Below are 17,403 nucleotides of genomic sequence, written 5' to 3'. Positions count from 1 at the left end.
TGAAGTGGGAAGCAGGGAGGCAGAGAGACAGACTCTCACATACGCCTGACCGGGATTCACCAGGCATGCCCACTAGGGGGCGATGCTCTGCTCCTCTGGGGCGTTGCTCCGTTGAGCCTGGAGCCATTCTAGCGCCTGAGGCGGAGGCTATGGAGCTGTCTTCAGCACCCGGGCCAACTTTGCTCCAATGGAGCCGCTTGACTGCGGGAGGGGGAGAGAGAGACAGAGAGAAAGGAGAGGGAGAGGGTGGAGAAGTAGATGGGCACTTCTCCTGTGTGCTCTGGCTAGAAATTGAACCCAGGACTTCCACACACCAGGCCGACACTCTACCACTGAGCCAACCAGCCAGGGCCATAAACAAGAATTTTATGCCCAGAAGTCAGCAGTGGTTTGTGAATCACCTTCATCAGAACCTCTGAAGAGCTTGTTTCCAGTGTCCTTCTCTGGTCTCACCCAGTCCCACTGACTCAGAACCTCTGTTTGGAAATTTGCATTAAGCTTTCATCATGTTAGGAGGCACATTGCCCCAGTGTTGATAATCTTAACTTGGAACTCTTGGTTAAAATTGTGTTCACTAGATTAATTGTGAAGTTTAATTTTCCTCTTCTATTAATAAGTAACTTTTGGGAAGCTATTGAGACTAAGTAAATATTCTGTTCCTCTTCAAATTTTCACCTACTACTTTTATCATCCATTATTGGATTTTAACTGAAATCATTATTATTATTATTATTATTATTATTGTATTTTTCTGAAGCTGGAAACGGGGAGAGACAGTCAGACAGACTCCCGCATGCACCCGACCGGGATCCACCCGGCACGCCCACCAGGGGCGACGTTCTGCCCACCGGGGGGCAATGCTCTGCTCTTCCGGGGGTCACTCTGCCACGACCAGAGCCACTCCAGCGCCTGGGGCAGAGGCCAAGGAGCCATCCCCAGCGCCCGGGCCATTTCTGCTCCAATGGAGCCTTGGCTGCGGGAGGGGAAGAGAGAGACAGAGAGGAAGGGGGGGTGGGGGTGGAGAAGCAAATGGGCGCTTCTCCTATGTGCCCTGGCCGGGAATCGAACCCGGGTCCCCCGCACGCCAGGCCGACGCTCTACCACTGAGCCAACCAGCCAGGGCCCAAATCATTATTATTTTAATGGTTGCAAAATGATAGCTTTCTTTTCATTTCTTTTACATTCATGAATTACTGCTTCATTGTAAGGAAAACCTTTTCATTCTTATTTATTTTTTTATTTATATCAATATGAACTAATATATTATAAATTTATATTCTTACATCATTCTTTTTTTTTTTTTTTGATAGCCAAATTCTCACAGGTTTGTTCACTGGAGTGTTTTTAAGTGGGCTCTGGGTTCCTTCCTCCCTTTTAATTTTTAATTTTTCCAAAAGATGTTATTTTTTAGGACACTTTTAGGTTCATAGCAAAATTGAGAGGAAGGTGCAGAGATTTCCAGTACACCACTTCTCCCTACCTGTACACAGCTTCCCTGATGACAAATCCCTCACAGGTGTGGATCATTTGGCACAATCAGTGAACCTACATTCACACTTGAGTTTCTATTAGGGTTCACTCTTGATGTTGTACATTCTTGGTTTCTCTTTATTTCCCCTGAGCAGCCTTCAAATCAGTCACTTCTCAAAGGAGCTCAGGTTCATTTTAGTGAGAAGCAATATTTAGAAACCAAAATTTGTGATCTGGGCATGTTCATTCCTACCAGGGTACTCTTTTTCTAGCTCTCCTTGGTGGACAAACCTAAGAACATCAAATATATTTACATAGATCTGGCAAACATAAGTATTTCCATATATACCCATAAGTAGACCAGTGATGTAAACATATTCTCTCTCCATCTCTGCCTCTCAAAAATCTCTGATTTAAAGTTTATTTCCATAATATAAATAATCCCATCATGGTTAATTTTAAAGTACCAATAGTTTGACAACCATCTCACAAAATGGCTATCTAAATATTTAACATTTGTTTCTAGAACGCAGGTATGAGATGATTCTAACACAGCACTATACATGGATATCAGTCTAGAATTATTTCTTTCCTTCCTTCCTTCCTTCCTTCCTTCCTTCCTTCCTTCCTTCCTTCCTTCCTCCCTCCCTCCCTCCCTCTCTCCCTCCCTACCTTTTTTCTTTCCTTCCTTCTTTCCTTCCTTCCTTCCATCCACCCATCCATCCTATCTTCCTTTCTATTTCTTTTATTATCTGTTCATCCATATATCTATCTACAATGTCCAATACAACCTTCGTGATGAAGGAAATTGTATACCTGTACTGTATTTTTCACTCCATGAGACGTACTTTTCCCTCCTAAAAGTGGAGGGGAAAATGCCCGTGTATCTTATGAAATGAAAAATACAGTATATTATTAAATATTTTAACACACCATTTCATTCAGAATATTTTTTCTTATTTTTCTCCTTAAAACCCTAGCTGTGTCTTATTGTCAGGTGCGTCTTATGGAACAAAAAATACAGTTATATGCATTATTCAATACAGTAACTATTAGATACATGTGGCTATTGAGCATTAGTTTTGTAGCCAGTGCAACCAAAAACATCATCTTAAATTGTACTTAGTTTTAATTAGTTAAAATGCAAGTTTAAATGATCACTTGTGGCTTGTGGCTACCATATTAGACAGCACAACTTTAAGCTATGAATATTATGGGGTATATGCTAACTGTGGGAAAGAATTTGATAGTTGAATTTATCCCCCAAAAAACATCACAGAAATCCCATTAGAAAATCAGAACTTTATGTCAACCTTTGTACACTTATTTTGAGTTGTAAATTACATGGTTGGGTGAGCACCGTGTTTATTTTAATGCCCTAGGTGTCTAAAGGTCCTAATATGCTCCAAACAGAGTAGAGCTTAAACATGCTTTGTATCTCTACGGGTAAAATATAAAATGAGGTTGATTTGAAAACAGGGGCTATTTGCTGAGCATAAAATAGAGCAGAGAGAAGGGCTACATGCTGAGAAAGATAATATTCAGGTTGTGATTGAATAAACATTGCTAATTCCAGTCACTGAACCCTACATTTCTATATTTCATACTGTCCAATGCCCTTCTATTGGCACATTCTTCTGCTATTTTAATGCCACAAACACACACATACAAAACAGACTAAGACCAGTCACCAATCTTCTATTCTTTTTTTTCTGTCATTTTTGCACATATCTGAGACCATTCATTTTGAAGAAATGTGTCCCAGGTCTTCAATTACCTGATGGCTCTTAAAGGTATAATCCATGCTTACCAAGCTAGATTGTACACACAAATCACATCTCTTTTGTAAATACTATTCTTTAATTAGAGTTTACATTTAATATTATCTTGTATTAGTTTCAGGTGTACAGTTAGATTGTCGGTTAGACAATCATATACTTTACAGAGTGATCTCTCTAATACTTCAAGTACCCACCTGACACCATATGTAGCTATTACAATATTATTGAGTGCATTCCCTATGCTGTCCTTTACATCCACAGTATTATTTTCTAACTACCAATTTGTACTTCTTAATCCCTTTACCCTTTTTACCCAGTCCCCCGTCCCCTTCCTCTGGGAACCATCAGTCTTTTCTCTGTATCTAAGAGTCTGTTTTTATTTTATTTGTTCATTTATTTGTTCTTTAGGTCCCACATATAAGTGAAATCATATGGTATGTCTTTCTTGATCTGATTTATCTCACTTAGCATAATGCCCTCTAGGTCCATCCATGTTGTCACAAATGGTCAGATTTCATTCCTTTTTATGGCCAAATAATGTTTTATTGTATATATACCATTTCTTTTTTATCAACTCATCTACTGACGGGCACTTGGGTTGCTTCCATATCTTGGCTATTGTAAATAACCTCGCTGTGAACATAAGTAGGCCTATAGTCTTTTTTTTTTTTAATAATTTTATTTTTTTAATGGGGTGACATCAATAAATCAGGATACATATATTCAAAGATAACAAGTCCAGGTTATCTTGTCGTTCAATTATGTTGCATACCCATCACCCAAAGTCAGATTGTCCTCTGTCACCTTCTATCTAGTTTTCTTTGTGCCCCTCCCCCTTTCCCTCTCCCATTCCCCCCTCCCCCCTGTAACCACCACACTCTTATCAATGTCTCTTAGTTTCACTTTTATGTCCCACCTACGTATGGAATAATGCAGTTCCTGGTAGTCTTTAAAATTAGTATTTTGGATTTCTTTGCATATATACCCAGAAGTGAATCATGAGACATAGGCAATTTCATTTTTAATTTTTCAAGGACCCTCCATACTGCTTTCCACAGTGACTGTAACAATCTGCATTCCCACCAACAGTGCATGAGGGTTCTCTTTTTTGCACTTTCTCACCAACACTTGTTGTTTGTCGATTTATTGATGTTAGCCATTCTGAAAAGTATGAGGTGATATCTCAATATGGTTTAATATTAATTTCTCTGACAATTTTTGGTGTTGAGCATCTTTTCATATGTCTGTTAGGCATCTTTATGTCCTCTTTAGAGAAGTATCATTTCAGGTCCTCTGCCACTTTTTAATTAGATTGTTTGGTGGGGGGTTGGCTTTGAGTTGTATGAGTTCTTTATTAATTTTGGATACTAACACCTTATGAGATGTTTCATTGGTGGATATCATCTCCCATTCAGTAGGTTGTCTTTTTGTTTTGTTGATAGTTTCCTTTACTGTGCAAAAACTTTTTAGTTTGATGCAATCCCATTTATTTATTTTTTATTTATTTAACCTTGTTCAAGGAGATATCTCAGAAAAATTATTACTATAAAAAATATCAGAGATTGGTATCAGAGCATCAACTCCCATATGTGCCTTGACAAGGCAAGCCCAGGGTTTCGAACCGGCGACCTCAGCATTTACAGGTCGACGCTTTATCCACTGCACCACCACAGGTCAGGCCTTCTTCTGCTATTTTAATGCCACAAACACACACATACAAAATAGACTAAGACCAGTCACCAATCTTCTATTCTTTTTTTTTCTGTCATTTTTGCACATATCTGAGACCATTCATTTTGAATAAATGTATCCCAGATCTTCAGTTACCTGATGTCTCTTAAAGGTATAATCCATGCTTACCAAGCTAGATTGTACACACAAATCACATCTCTTTTGTAAATACTATTCTTTAATTAGAGTTTACATTTAATATTATCTTGTATTAGTTTCAGGTGTACAGTTAGATTGTCGGTTAGACAATCATATACTTTACAGAGTGATCTCTCTAATACTTCAAGTACCCACCTGACACCATATATAAACTAAATGACCATATAGTCATGGGTTCATTTCTGGGCTTTCTATTCTGTTCTATTGATTTATATGTCTGTTTTTATGTCAGTACCATGCTGTTTTGATTACTATAGTGTTATAGTATAGTTTAATATTAGGTAGTGTGATACCCTCAACAACTTTTCCCCAAGATTTCTGTAGCTATTTAGGGTCTTTTGTTGTTTCATATAAATTTTTGGATTTATTTGTTTTTGTTCTGAAAATCATCACATCTCTTGACAGTTCATATTGTGAATCAATAGTTCTAGTATGGAATTTGAGATTCCACATTTCGAATAACCTTCCAGATACTGCTGATGATGCTGGTCTATGGACAATATTTACAGTAACCATATTTCATGTATAGCCCAATATTATTCTCTTAAGTTTCTGCAAACATGTTTAGAGGAAAGATCCTTTAATTTTTCCTTGCATAAGCCATAGTGCAAAGTCAAGAATTTTCTGGGTATATTTTATCTAGAATAATATAACTTTTTCCAGGGAGTAGAATACTATCCTTTATTACTTGTACTTAAACTACTTTTAGAATTCTCCAAGGGACATACTGATAACACTGAGCATGTAACACAGTTATTCTATTTTTTGAAATTACACAGCTATGTTGTGGGTAGGTTGGTATAACTGGAAGGAGAAGGTCAAGAACAGTATAGGCCTGGGGAAAAACTAAATTAAGACAAATTTTTGTCTTTTTATGGCTCTGAAACATACACATTCCAATTTAAGCTGAATTGCTTTTTCAGTTTTTCCCATAGAGGTTTGGGAGTTTCATTTGGATTTCTCATCATTTACTCTGTGATGCTGTACATTGACCTGCCTTATAAAATACCTTTCTTCTCCTTTAGCACTGTCTGATCTGGAGATCGTGGCCCAGTCTATTATCTTTATTTTTGCTGGCTATGAGACCACTAGCAGTTCCCTTTCCTTCCTTATGTACTTTTTGGCCACTCATCCTGATGTGCAGCAGAAACTGCAGGAAGAGATTGATGCAACATTTCCCAATAAGGTGAGTGGGTGATACCTGAAGAGAGAGGGAGAAAGTAAAGCTTTAGCAAACATGCCTCCTCACCACTTCTTAGGAGAATTTTTTTCAAGAGCATTAGCATCAGTTCCTTTACCTGTGCTACTTAGGAAAATGTAAAAAGACTAAAACAAAGAAATCTAGGTAATGTGTGTTATTTACAGATATATAAGATCTTTGAAAAAAGTGTCCTGTTTGTCAGTGAAAAAGCCAAACAAACTTCAGTGGCAATTAACAATAGCAATTTATTGCACAAGTGTCTGGGTAGTTACACATTGATATTTGACTGGACTTGCTTTGATCTGGCTCTTGTCTCGATAGTATGGCCTTGGCTAAACTGGCAAGGTAACTCCACCTGTTTCTGATACTCCAGACAAGTAGCCTGGCTGTGTTCTTCTCAGGCAATAATCCCATCGTACGGGTGCCTTTCAAACTTTACTTGCACCACACTTAGCCAACATTACATTGGTTTAAAGCATGGCACATGGCCAACCCCAGCATCATAATGGGAGGGCTAGAAGTTAGATGATTAAGGGCACGGATGTTGGAAGGGGTGGAGAATTGGCACCATCACTGTAATCTACTACCTTGGAAAAACTTTGTGGTCTAGTAGAAGTCTGGTATGCAGGAAAGAACATAGGGTAGAAAATAGGAGACATGAGTTTGAGTCCAGATTGTGGTTTTGGACAAGAGTTAAGACCTTTCTGTGTCATAGGTCCTTCAGATATAAGGTAAAGATACATTTTAATGACCCGCTAAATTAGAGATTATCTTTCTTCTCTGGGTAAGCTTATACTGGGATTCATTTGATTATAGTAAGATGGGAAGGTCACTAAGAGACAGACTAGCTAAAGCATTATGTTTTCCCTTTCTTATAATAACTACAATGACAACAACACTGATAGCTAACATATGCTCCTTACTACATATATATATCTGTTCTAAATGCCTTATATCTATAAATGAATTTAATATTTTTAAAAAATGTACATCAAAAATAGAAACAGAATCACAGATAGAGAACAGACTGACAGCTATCATAGGGGAGGTTGGGTGAGGGCCTGCATAAAAAAGGTAAAGGTTTTAAGCAAAAAAATCCCTCATAAACATAGGCAATAGCATGGTGATTATCTGAGGGGAAGGGAGAAGAGGGTAAAGGGAGGATAAATGTGATGGAAAGAGACATGAGTTGGGGTGGTGAACATACAATACAATATACTGATGATATATTATAGAATTGTACACCTGAAACCTTTCTAACCAATGTCACCAAAAAAATTCAATTGAAAAATTATGTATTAGTCAGGATAAGCTAAGTCAATGGTTCTCAAAGTGTGTGCCAGGGCACACTGGTGCGCCCTAGAAGATTTCCAGGTGAGCCTATGGTATTCCAGAGAAATATGCTCCTGTTGGGGATCAAAAAACCAACAGGGTTTTTGGAGTTTAGATTTTTGGGGACAGAGGTGTGGGGACTTGGCTGTAAACTGACAGTCTGCCCAACCCCCCACCCACTTCACTTGCCTGATTAGGTTGCAAAAGGCTGTTAAGCTGTGTGCTGGATTGTTTACACTACCTCCCCCATGTTCCCCAGAAAGCCTGCAGGCAAGTTTCTTCTATCCTTTGTTTGGTGTAAAGTTAAGATGATATGTATGGTGGGCGTTTTCTGCACTCAACACAATTAAGAGTAAAAAGAGAAGAATTCTTCAATGTATTGATGAGGAAATGAGAGTTTGCCTTTCAAATATATGCCCAAATATTGAAGAAATCGCTAGGCCACATCAGGCTCATGTTTCTCATAAACACAAGAATGAAAACACTTAACACATTTGTGCCAGGACCTGCCAAATTTACTAAATCTTACTAAGAATGTATGTATATATATAAAAAAATAACTTTTTGTTGGTTTTTAAATTTTTTTAACCCCACTTTCTTATGAATTCTAAAAAGCATAACTCAAAAAAAATGTAACATAAACATGTTTTTTAATGTCAGAATAAATTTAATTTTGTCATATTTATTTAATTTAATTACCATAAAAGCACGCTTGAACTTCATATTTTTTCTTAATATTTGACTTAATTATTATAACATATTTCTCAGAAATTTGTATATAGTGCGCCTACAATTATTCGTAGGATTTTAAGTGCACCCCGACTTCAAATATTTTGAGAACCACTAAACTAAGTTATGCCACAGCTACTAATTAGCCCTCTATTCTCAGTGGTTTTACATAGCAAAGGATTATTTCCACACTCACATGTCCAAATGGGTTGTTAGAAAAGGATGGGATGGGAGTCTCTGCTTCACATAATATCTTGGAAATATAAGCTAAAAAGTAGCTTCTAGTAGCTGCACTCTCTGGAACACACAGCCTTCATGTTGGTTGGGAAATAAAGAACTAGAGTGTTGCTCACTGGCTTTTTAAATGTTTTGGCCCTGAACTGACATATGTCACCTCAGCTCACAGTCCGTTCTCAAAGCTGATCTCCCCTAGCGTCCAGTGGGCTGGGAGATGTGGAGACTACATGGATATTGGGTGAGCAGTGATTGTCTCTGCCACACAGCCCTATGAAGTGTCATCTCTAATTATCTTCATGTAAATGTCAGAAAACTGAGCTACAGAGATGTGAAATAACTTTTATACACAAGTCATATGGTAGTGGTAAGATGCCACTATCCAAAGCCTTAACTTCTACAATATTGCCTCTTCAATATAACACCAAGTGATACTATATATTACCCATACTGTTTTCAGATAGCTGACAAAACTGGAATTCTTGGCATGAAAAGATAGGGCTCTGGGGCTGGAGATGCTTGTTTGAGATCTTCACAGTTTATAGTCAAGCCCTGAAGCAATAGCCTGGGGACTGTTTCAGCAAGGCAGTAAGGACTGAGTGAGGTCCACCTCTTCATAACTTCCACTAGAATGAAATTATGTGCCCTGCTAGCTGGAATACAGCCATACTGGTCTTTTGCCAAATTTGGTTTAGAAAGGAACTCGTTTCTCTTTAACTTATTCATAGAATTTCTATATAGAGAGCATTTCTCTCCAGATTTTATATATATCATTTAAAGAGTTAGCAAGCAGGATTTTCAACTAAAAATCAGTATGCCAAATAGGGATTTTGCTCTTTTACACATTCTCTTTCTTTGGTACAGAATTATGGCTTCCCTTTTTAAAGGAAACAGTTTGGCATACTTTAGTTAAAAGTAAGGGTCATAGTCTATTAGTCACATTTGTTTACATGAGAAAAAGAATCACTACATGGTAACGTGAGGGATTTCAGGTCTTGCCTCGGGAATTGTCCCAAAGGTCTTCATAGTCATAACTACTCCACACATCTCAATGGGCCAATAAGCAGGTCAAAGGACATGATAGATATTAAAATGTCTATTAAGTCCTAAGGTCTTTTACCAAAACATATTATTCTTTGGAGCTCCTAACATTTCTATAGAACTGTATTGACTGAGTTGAAAGTTGTTCTCAAATCTCAATTTTAAAAATCTGTTTCTCTCTTCCCAGGCACCTCCCACCTATGATGCTGTGGTACAGATGGAGTATCTTGACATGGTGTTGAATGAATCTCTCAGGATATATCCACTTGCTGGCAGAATCGAGAGGCTCTGTAAGAAGGATGTAGAAATCAATGGTGTGTTCATTCCCAAAGGGACAGTGGTGATGGTGCCAACCTATGTTCTTCACAATGACCCAGCGCACTGGTCAGAGCCTGAGGAATTCCGTCCTGAAAGGTACTGGGCCTCTGGGAAAGGGAACCCCCATGATCCAGGCTGGCTGGGGCGTATTCTGGTATCTGTTAGTACAGATGACAAACTGTGGTTGTACAATCATTTATATGTACATTTTTTTAGAATTTTGTTCTTCTTATTATGAAAGTGATCGTTTGTTGACAATATTTTACAAACTCTAGACTACAGAAAATTGTATCTGTTGATAGTCTTATTATTTTAAGATAAACTTCATTAATAATGTGATATATGTCATTATTAACATTTTCTAAGCATATATAGATTTTTTAAATTAAAAGAGTGATGTATTTTATTTTGTACTGCTTATTTAACTGTAAACTATATAAACAATGTCTATTATATATAACCATTATATATAAACATACATATGTATAAATGTTTATGTGTGTGACTATATGCAAATACCAGAAATTAACCATTATCTGATTTTAGAAACATGGGCTTTTTTATTTCTTTAAGTTTTTCTATGTTGTTTTCTTTAGCTCTCTAAATTTACTACCAGTGTTCCCACATTCTGTTTTTTACATCGGCTGCCATGCCTCTAGCATCTTTGGAGTGCAGGCTGACAGCCTGAGAGGTCCTCACCCCTGATAGCTGAAGCAGCCTCTTTGAGCACAGAGGTGACAGAGATCCTCTGGTGCTGTCTATGACTGCAGTCCTGTGTTAGCTTCCTCCTACTCTCAGCATATGGTGACTCTTCCAAAGGGAAGTCATCTGCTCTCTAGAGTCTGAGACAAACCCCCTAGGATGATATTTAACATGTTCTTCTGAGTATTCAGAGCCACAGTCCAGCTTTAGGCACAGCTTAAACTCTAGAGAGAGCTGTTGTTCCCATTTATTGTACTGGTGCGAAAAAGTGGAATGAACTATTGAGGGCACTAACTGGGATCTAGATTTTCCTAAGATCCCTAATTGGAGAAATCATACCTCATTTGCCATGGTGTTTTCCATAGTAGCTTAATGTCTACACATAATGCTTGTTAAAAGAATAAGTCAGAGATGACCAAACAGTCTGTTTTCTGGACCAAGGGATCTCTATGGCTCCTCCAAGCTCAGTAGTTTCCCCTACTGTAGCTTCATGAAACCAGAACCACTGACTCTATTTCTCTTTGATCAACAAAGATCAGTGTCAGGAAGTGGGCAAGGCGTGAGAAATCTAAATATTAAAAAAATGCCTACTATGAGGAATTTTTGACATTTACACAAATATACGTGTATTTGACATATAAAAAAGCATTTTCTATGACAAGTTTATGAAATAATTTTAATGCATCTATGTGTACTCAGCACCTGCCTTATAGCTATCAACCCATGTCCCCTGCCCCACGCCTGTACTACCATCCTCTTGACTTCCATATTATTTTAAGGCATATTATTTGTAAATATTCCAGTGTTTTCCAAAATATAAGAGCCTTTTAAAATACATAACCACAATGCCATGATTACATTCCCAAACCCACATTTTTCCTTAATATAATCAAATATTGAGGAACCAAACTTGAATAAAACATAGGCTTAACCTTCAAGGAATTGATAGTGTAGTGGAACAGAGAGACAAGGAAACCAGTGATTATACTAGAGGAGCAGGATATGCCTATGTAAGTTATCTGACTTGAGCTATTCAGTGGGAGGGAGAGAGACAGAAGGGAATAGGTGAGTGGAGGTGAGGGGAGGGAGGAAGGGGAAAAGTAAGCAAAAGAAAAAGAAGGGAATGAAAAAAATAACAATGTGACTAACGAGAGATATAGTGACTCTTCCAAAGGGAAGTCATCTGCTCTCTAGAGTCTGAGACAAACTCTCTAGGGTGATATTTAACATGTTCTTCTGAGTATTTGGAGCCACAGTCCAGCTTTGGGCACTGCTTAAACTCTAGAGAGAGCTGTTGTTCCCATTTATTGTATTGGTGTGAAAAAGTGGAATGAACTATTGAGGGCACTAACTGGGATCTAGATTTTCCTAAGATCCCTAATAGGAGGAAGCTTACCTCATTTGCCATGGTGTCCTTCATAGTAGATGAGTATCTACACATAGTGCTTGTTAAAAGAATAAGTCAGAGATGACCAAACTGTCTGTTTTCTGAACCAAGGGATCTCTATGGCTCCTCCAAGCTCAGTAGTTTCCCCTACTGTAGCTTCATGAAACCAGAACCACTGACTCTATTTCTCTTTGATCAACAAAGATCAGTGTCAGGAAGTGGGCAAGGCGTGAGAAATCTAAATATTAAAAAAATGCCTACTATGAGGAATTTTTGACATTTACACAAATATATGTGTATTTGATATATAAAAAAGCATTTTCTATGACAAGTTTATGAAATAACTTTAATGCGTCTATGTGTACTCAGCACCTGCCTTATAGCCATCAACCCACGTCCCCTGCCCCATCCACACGCCTGTACTACCATCCTCCTGACTTCCATATTATTTTAAGGCGTACTATTTGTAAATATTCCAATGTTTTCCAAAATATAAGAGCCTTTTAAAATACATAACCACAATGCCATGATTACATTCCCAAACCCACATTTTTCCTTAATATAATCAAATATTGAGGAACCAAACTTGAATAAAACATAGGCTTAACCTTCAAGGAATTGATAGTGTAGTGGAACAGAGAGACAAGGAAACCAGTGATTATACTAGAGGAGCAGGATATGCCTATGTAAGTTATCTGACTTGAGCTATTCAGTGGGAGGGAGAGAGACAGAAGGGAATAGGTGAGTGGAGGTGAGGGGAGGGAGGAAGGGGAAAAGTAAGCAAAAGAAAAAGAAGGGAATGAAAAAATAACAATGTGACTAACGAGAGATATGAGTCTTACTTTCTTCCTGCGTGAGCATGTGACCAACATGAGTTTGATGAAAGCTGGAACCTATCTTTTCTTTAATTAGTCTCATTTCCTACTTGCCTTTCAAAGTGTGAACATCTCAACAACCAAATGTAATTTCAGTGTTTAAAGATAAATTTTCCTTTAAACAGCATCCATCTTGTTTCTTGAGACTAAAAGCTCCTATAGGGTAAATGGAATGGAAAGAATCTACAGCTTACAATTCGCACAGCAAAATAACCATAGCAGGATCTCACTGACTAGCCCACAGAAGTATACAGATTCAACTGATTGAGGAGCCTAAGTGAGAACAACCCCAATATGTAGCTATCATGACTTTTTTGTTTCATTAACTTGTTTTTATATACTTTTGTGAAACCAGGTTCAGTAAGAAAAACAAGGACAGCATAAATCCTTACGTATACATGCCCTTTGGAACTGGACCCAGAAACTGTATTGGCATGAGGTTCGCTATGATGAACATGAAACTTGCTATCATCAGAGTTCTGCAGAACTTCTCTATGAAACCTTGCAAAGAAACACAGGTCAGCCACTTAACACGTTACCACTCTGCCTGCATAAATAATGATTGATTGAGAGTTTTTCTTAAACTGAGCTGTTTGTGTATACACACACACACATATATGCATGAATGTGCTCATTCATTGTCTAATAATCTGTTCTGTTGGCCAGAGAATCTATTTGGAACCACCTGTGACCTTTAAGATCCCATTAGTCTGGAGTGCTAAACCGTTGGCTTTATAAATAGCCAAACTACAAAGGCCATCTAGAATCAAGGCAGTTAGCATGACATGATGATGCCGCATCCTTTGAGCAAAGTTTCAAATTTGGTTTTACACCCACTGGAAGGAAGGAAAGGAAAAGCACTGTGCACAGTCCTGCAGTACATTGATAATAACAAGGTCGTCAATTTGAATGGTGCTCTTCTCCACCAGAAGTGACAGAAGCTCTTGTGATAGTGGTTCTCGATGACTGGCTACACAATTAAATCAGTGGAATACTTTTAAAAACTCTATTCCTAGGTCATCTCAGATTCTAAAATAATTTATCCTGTGCGGCTTTAAAAGCACCCCCTTATGTTTCCATTTGAAGCTAAGGTTGAGAATCATTGATTACAACATTTCTGCCTGATGTGAAGAAGTCCCACAGTCCACGACCATCCTGGCTACTTTAACTCTGCTTCTGGGAGTCATGATGCAATTAAATTGGGTTTCTTACATCCTAATAAAAATCCTTCTCAATATGTTCTCATCCTTTAACTCCTAGTTTACTCCCAAAGTGTCTCCAAAAGTCTTCCACATGTAGTCCAGAGCCCAATTTTTCCTCTGGTCTGGTTTCGCTACTGCAGGCTGGTATCATCACTCATACCACTTAATTTAATACTTTTTCATTAAACCATTCAGTTTGGTTCTCTGCTTCATTTGTACCTATGAATGTCTTTTACTCTATCATCTCATTTTATTCCTTTCATTTGTTTGCAATGGTACCTGGCAGTCATCCAGGAATTGCTTGTAGAGATTTTGCAGTTGATTTGGTGATATTGGATACAAATTTTAAATTATTTAATTCAAAAAATTTAACAAACAATGTTTGCAATGTGTTTTTTCTATGTATGTTGGTCTGTGTACAGGGGAAATCTATGCATGCAATTTGAAATTTAAAATAGAAAGGTTTTACATTAATAGAAAGATCTGGAATCTGTCCTCTGAAGAACATGAACAATAGTTGCCCTTGATTCATGTCAAGCAAGGCCCTTTAATAAAGCCTATTTCTAGGACTCTATTTCTATGCATGTATTATGCAGCTCTTTTTCTTAAGTAGACTTTATCAGAGAAGAGGTGGAGGATGAGGATGATTTCCATCTTAGTTGTGGCTTTGGGCAGCTATGTAGCAGCCCTGTAAGTGTGTACAAACAGAGGACTCAGCCCTGAGAAGTAGTGGGCCTCCAGCACACCTACTGTGGGGCAGACACTACCCAAAAGCTCCTCATCACCCATGATTGGTGTTTCTCACTCTACAGACAGTTTTCTGCCCTTAAGTCAACTGAGATCAGAAGGTTACTCTGTTGGTGGCTCTCCCAACACTAAATTGTTGAGAATAGAACTAAAGTTGGTCAAAACACTGTATAGGTCTTCAGAAGCTCACCATTTACACTCCACATGGGAACATATTAGAAAACAGGCACAATGCTTCCCAAAGACCTTTTCCCATAATGAAACTGGAAGATTTCTACTGGGAGAGGTAACTGGCCTTTTTGAAGACTAGGATGTTTCAAATAATTAAAATGTATAACACGTACTTGGATCACCTTGCAAGTTCCAGCATGCACAAAATTAATTCTCTATGGCTTTTCCAAATAGTTTGCCACAATGCCTACAAATCTGATTTAAATTTTAAAAATTCATTGTTTTGCTTAAAATTTAAACAAAAAACAAACACAAACCAACATCATTTGGTCTCTGGCATGGTACAGAAAAGGTGTTTATTGATATTTTCTTGAATGAATGTATTGATGAATGCTTTCACAGACCAGTCCTGAGACAGCTTATTAAATATGTGTAAAGAAGTAAAGATATATTATGCTAAAAGTAATTTTTATTAGTATATAAAACATCATTGTTCTCAATGTATCTCATCTCCTTTGCTTCTGTTGTTGACAGTATTTCATTAAAGTTGGTAGTCACAAGCTTTTTTAATATTTGCAGATTCCTCTGGAAGTAACCTTTACAGGACTTATGCAACCAAAAAAACCCATTGTTCTTAAGGCTGAGTTGAGAGAAGGTACCGTATGTGGAGCCTGACTTTCCCTAAGGACTTAACGCTTTGTTCTTCAAGGGAGAAGAACAAAGTGTCTATCCACTGACACCAGAGATCTTTGTGGAGAAAACCCAGAAATGAAGATGGGCTTACCCTACTGCCCTTGATAGATGACTAAAGATTCTGTACATTTATTTAGCCTTTTCAGTGTTTGTACAGATTGTTATATATTGTATAATATACTTTTCACAAAAATTAGGGGATATATCAAAATGAATATGAAGAGATAAAAAAGAAGCATTTGATTTTTTTATTAAACAAGAACATCATAAAAGCAAATGACAAGTCAAAGAAAGTTGTTTGATTATGCAAATGAAATGCAAAACCAACTTTTATTTTATTGGTGAAAATACACTATATAAAAGGCTGAAAGTACTGGAGTATCTGCACATTTCCTGAACTCCTAATTTTTGTGAGCAGTGTATAAGTGCCTGATATGAAAACCCAGCTAAATGGACTCTTACACTTCTGTCTCCATCCACCCTCACTTAGTACTATGTACTCTTCCTTACCACTAGTCAAGAATACAAATTTCTCTTCAATTTTGTTGAAAAACTTTAATGACAATAAGAATTATTGTGGAAATGGCAGGAGTAACATTTGTTATCACATGTTTTATTTTGAATACTTTATTGTATATTATATTGAGCTACTCAATAAACATCTTCACAATAGTATTATCTATTGCTTTCATGTACAGTAGGGGGAAATCTGTAGAATAAAATCAGTGGGAACCACTGACTAAATGTCTTTGGCCATCACAATCACTGGGTGGGTGGGGCCTTTTTCAGAACTCCAATTTGATATATTAAGATAGATGAGAGTTATCCGTGTGTGATTTTCCCATTGTTTAGAAAATACATTCATAATTTTATTCTATCTTTTTTTGAACACTCAGCTGTGGGATTTATTATGTTATTAGTTTTGATTTAATGTTTTACCTCATCTTGCCTGATGCTTCTGGAAAACAGGAAACATGTTTTCTTATATTGTTTGTATGTTATCCTCAACTCCTAACTCTCTTAACACAATGAACATTGAAGAAAGATAATTGATTGGTCAATTGATTGAGCAGAAATATATAAGCATTCATCAGTTTCAGAAGCTGCACAGGGTTCTCCTTTTTATTCTCTGCCCCTCCCCTCCCCTTTATTTTTCCTCCCATCCTTTCCTGTTTTCCCCCTTTCCTTTCTCTTGCTTCCCCTTCCCTCCCCTTTCCCTTCTCTTTCCCTTCCTTTCCTATCCCCTCCCCTCCCCTCTCCTTCCCTTCCCTTTCCTTTCTTTCCTTTGCTTCCCCTTCCCTTTCCTTGCTTCCCCTTCTCTTCCTTTCCCCTCCCTTCCTTTTCCTTTCCTTTTGGGATAATTCACTCCTAAAGCCAATAGGCACAGCACAGCTTTATGGGCAGACATGCAGGCAGAAAAAGGAGTCACAGTGGTTTGAATTTGGAGATCAAATAGGATGGTAAGGTGTCCACATTGGGGGTAGCCCAGTATGGGTGTGGGAGCCCACACAAGGTGATCAAAGTGCCCATGCAGAGGGGTGGCCTGGTGAAAGCAGCCAGAACTTAAATAGGGTGTGGAGAATCCAAGTAGGATAAGGAGGGCATTCATGAGTGGAAAGGGATGGAGCAA

At 37.8% G+C, this 17,403-nt stretch overlaps 1 protein-coding gene across 1 annotated transcript in view; it reads left to right on the top strand.

Annotated features, from left to right (window-relative positions):
• Positions 1–16,448, top strand: part of LOC136403445 (cytochrome P450 3A12-like) — a 40,223-nt gene extending 23,775 nt beyond the window's left edge. Inside the window, exons 10-13 of the mRNA XM_066382184.1 lie at positions 6,167–6,327; positions 9,866–10,092; positions 13,316–13,478; positions 15,660–16,448. Of these exons, the coding sequence (XP_066238281.1) occupies positions 6,167–6,327; positions 9,866–10,092; positions 13,316–13,478; positions 15,660–15,755 (647 nt within the window). The 3' untranslated portion in view covers positions 15,756–16,448. The remainder of the gene's footprint in view (positions 1–6,166; positions 6,328–9,865; positions 10,093–13,315; positions 13,479–15,659) is intronic.
• The last annotated feature ends 955 nt before the right edge of the window (positions 16,449–17,403 follow it).

Source organism: Saccopteryx leptura, chromosome 4 (assembly GCF_036850995.1).
Source record: "Saccopteryx leptura isolate mSacLep1 chromosome 4, mSacLep1_pri_phased_curated, whole genome shotgun sequence".
NCBI lineage: Eukaryota > Metazoa > Chordata > Mammalia > Chiroptera > Emballonuridae > Saccopteryx > Saccopteryx leptura.
The sequence above is the reverse complement of the archived record's forward strand: the minus strand, read 5'-3'. Positions and strand labels throughout refer to the sequence as shown.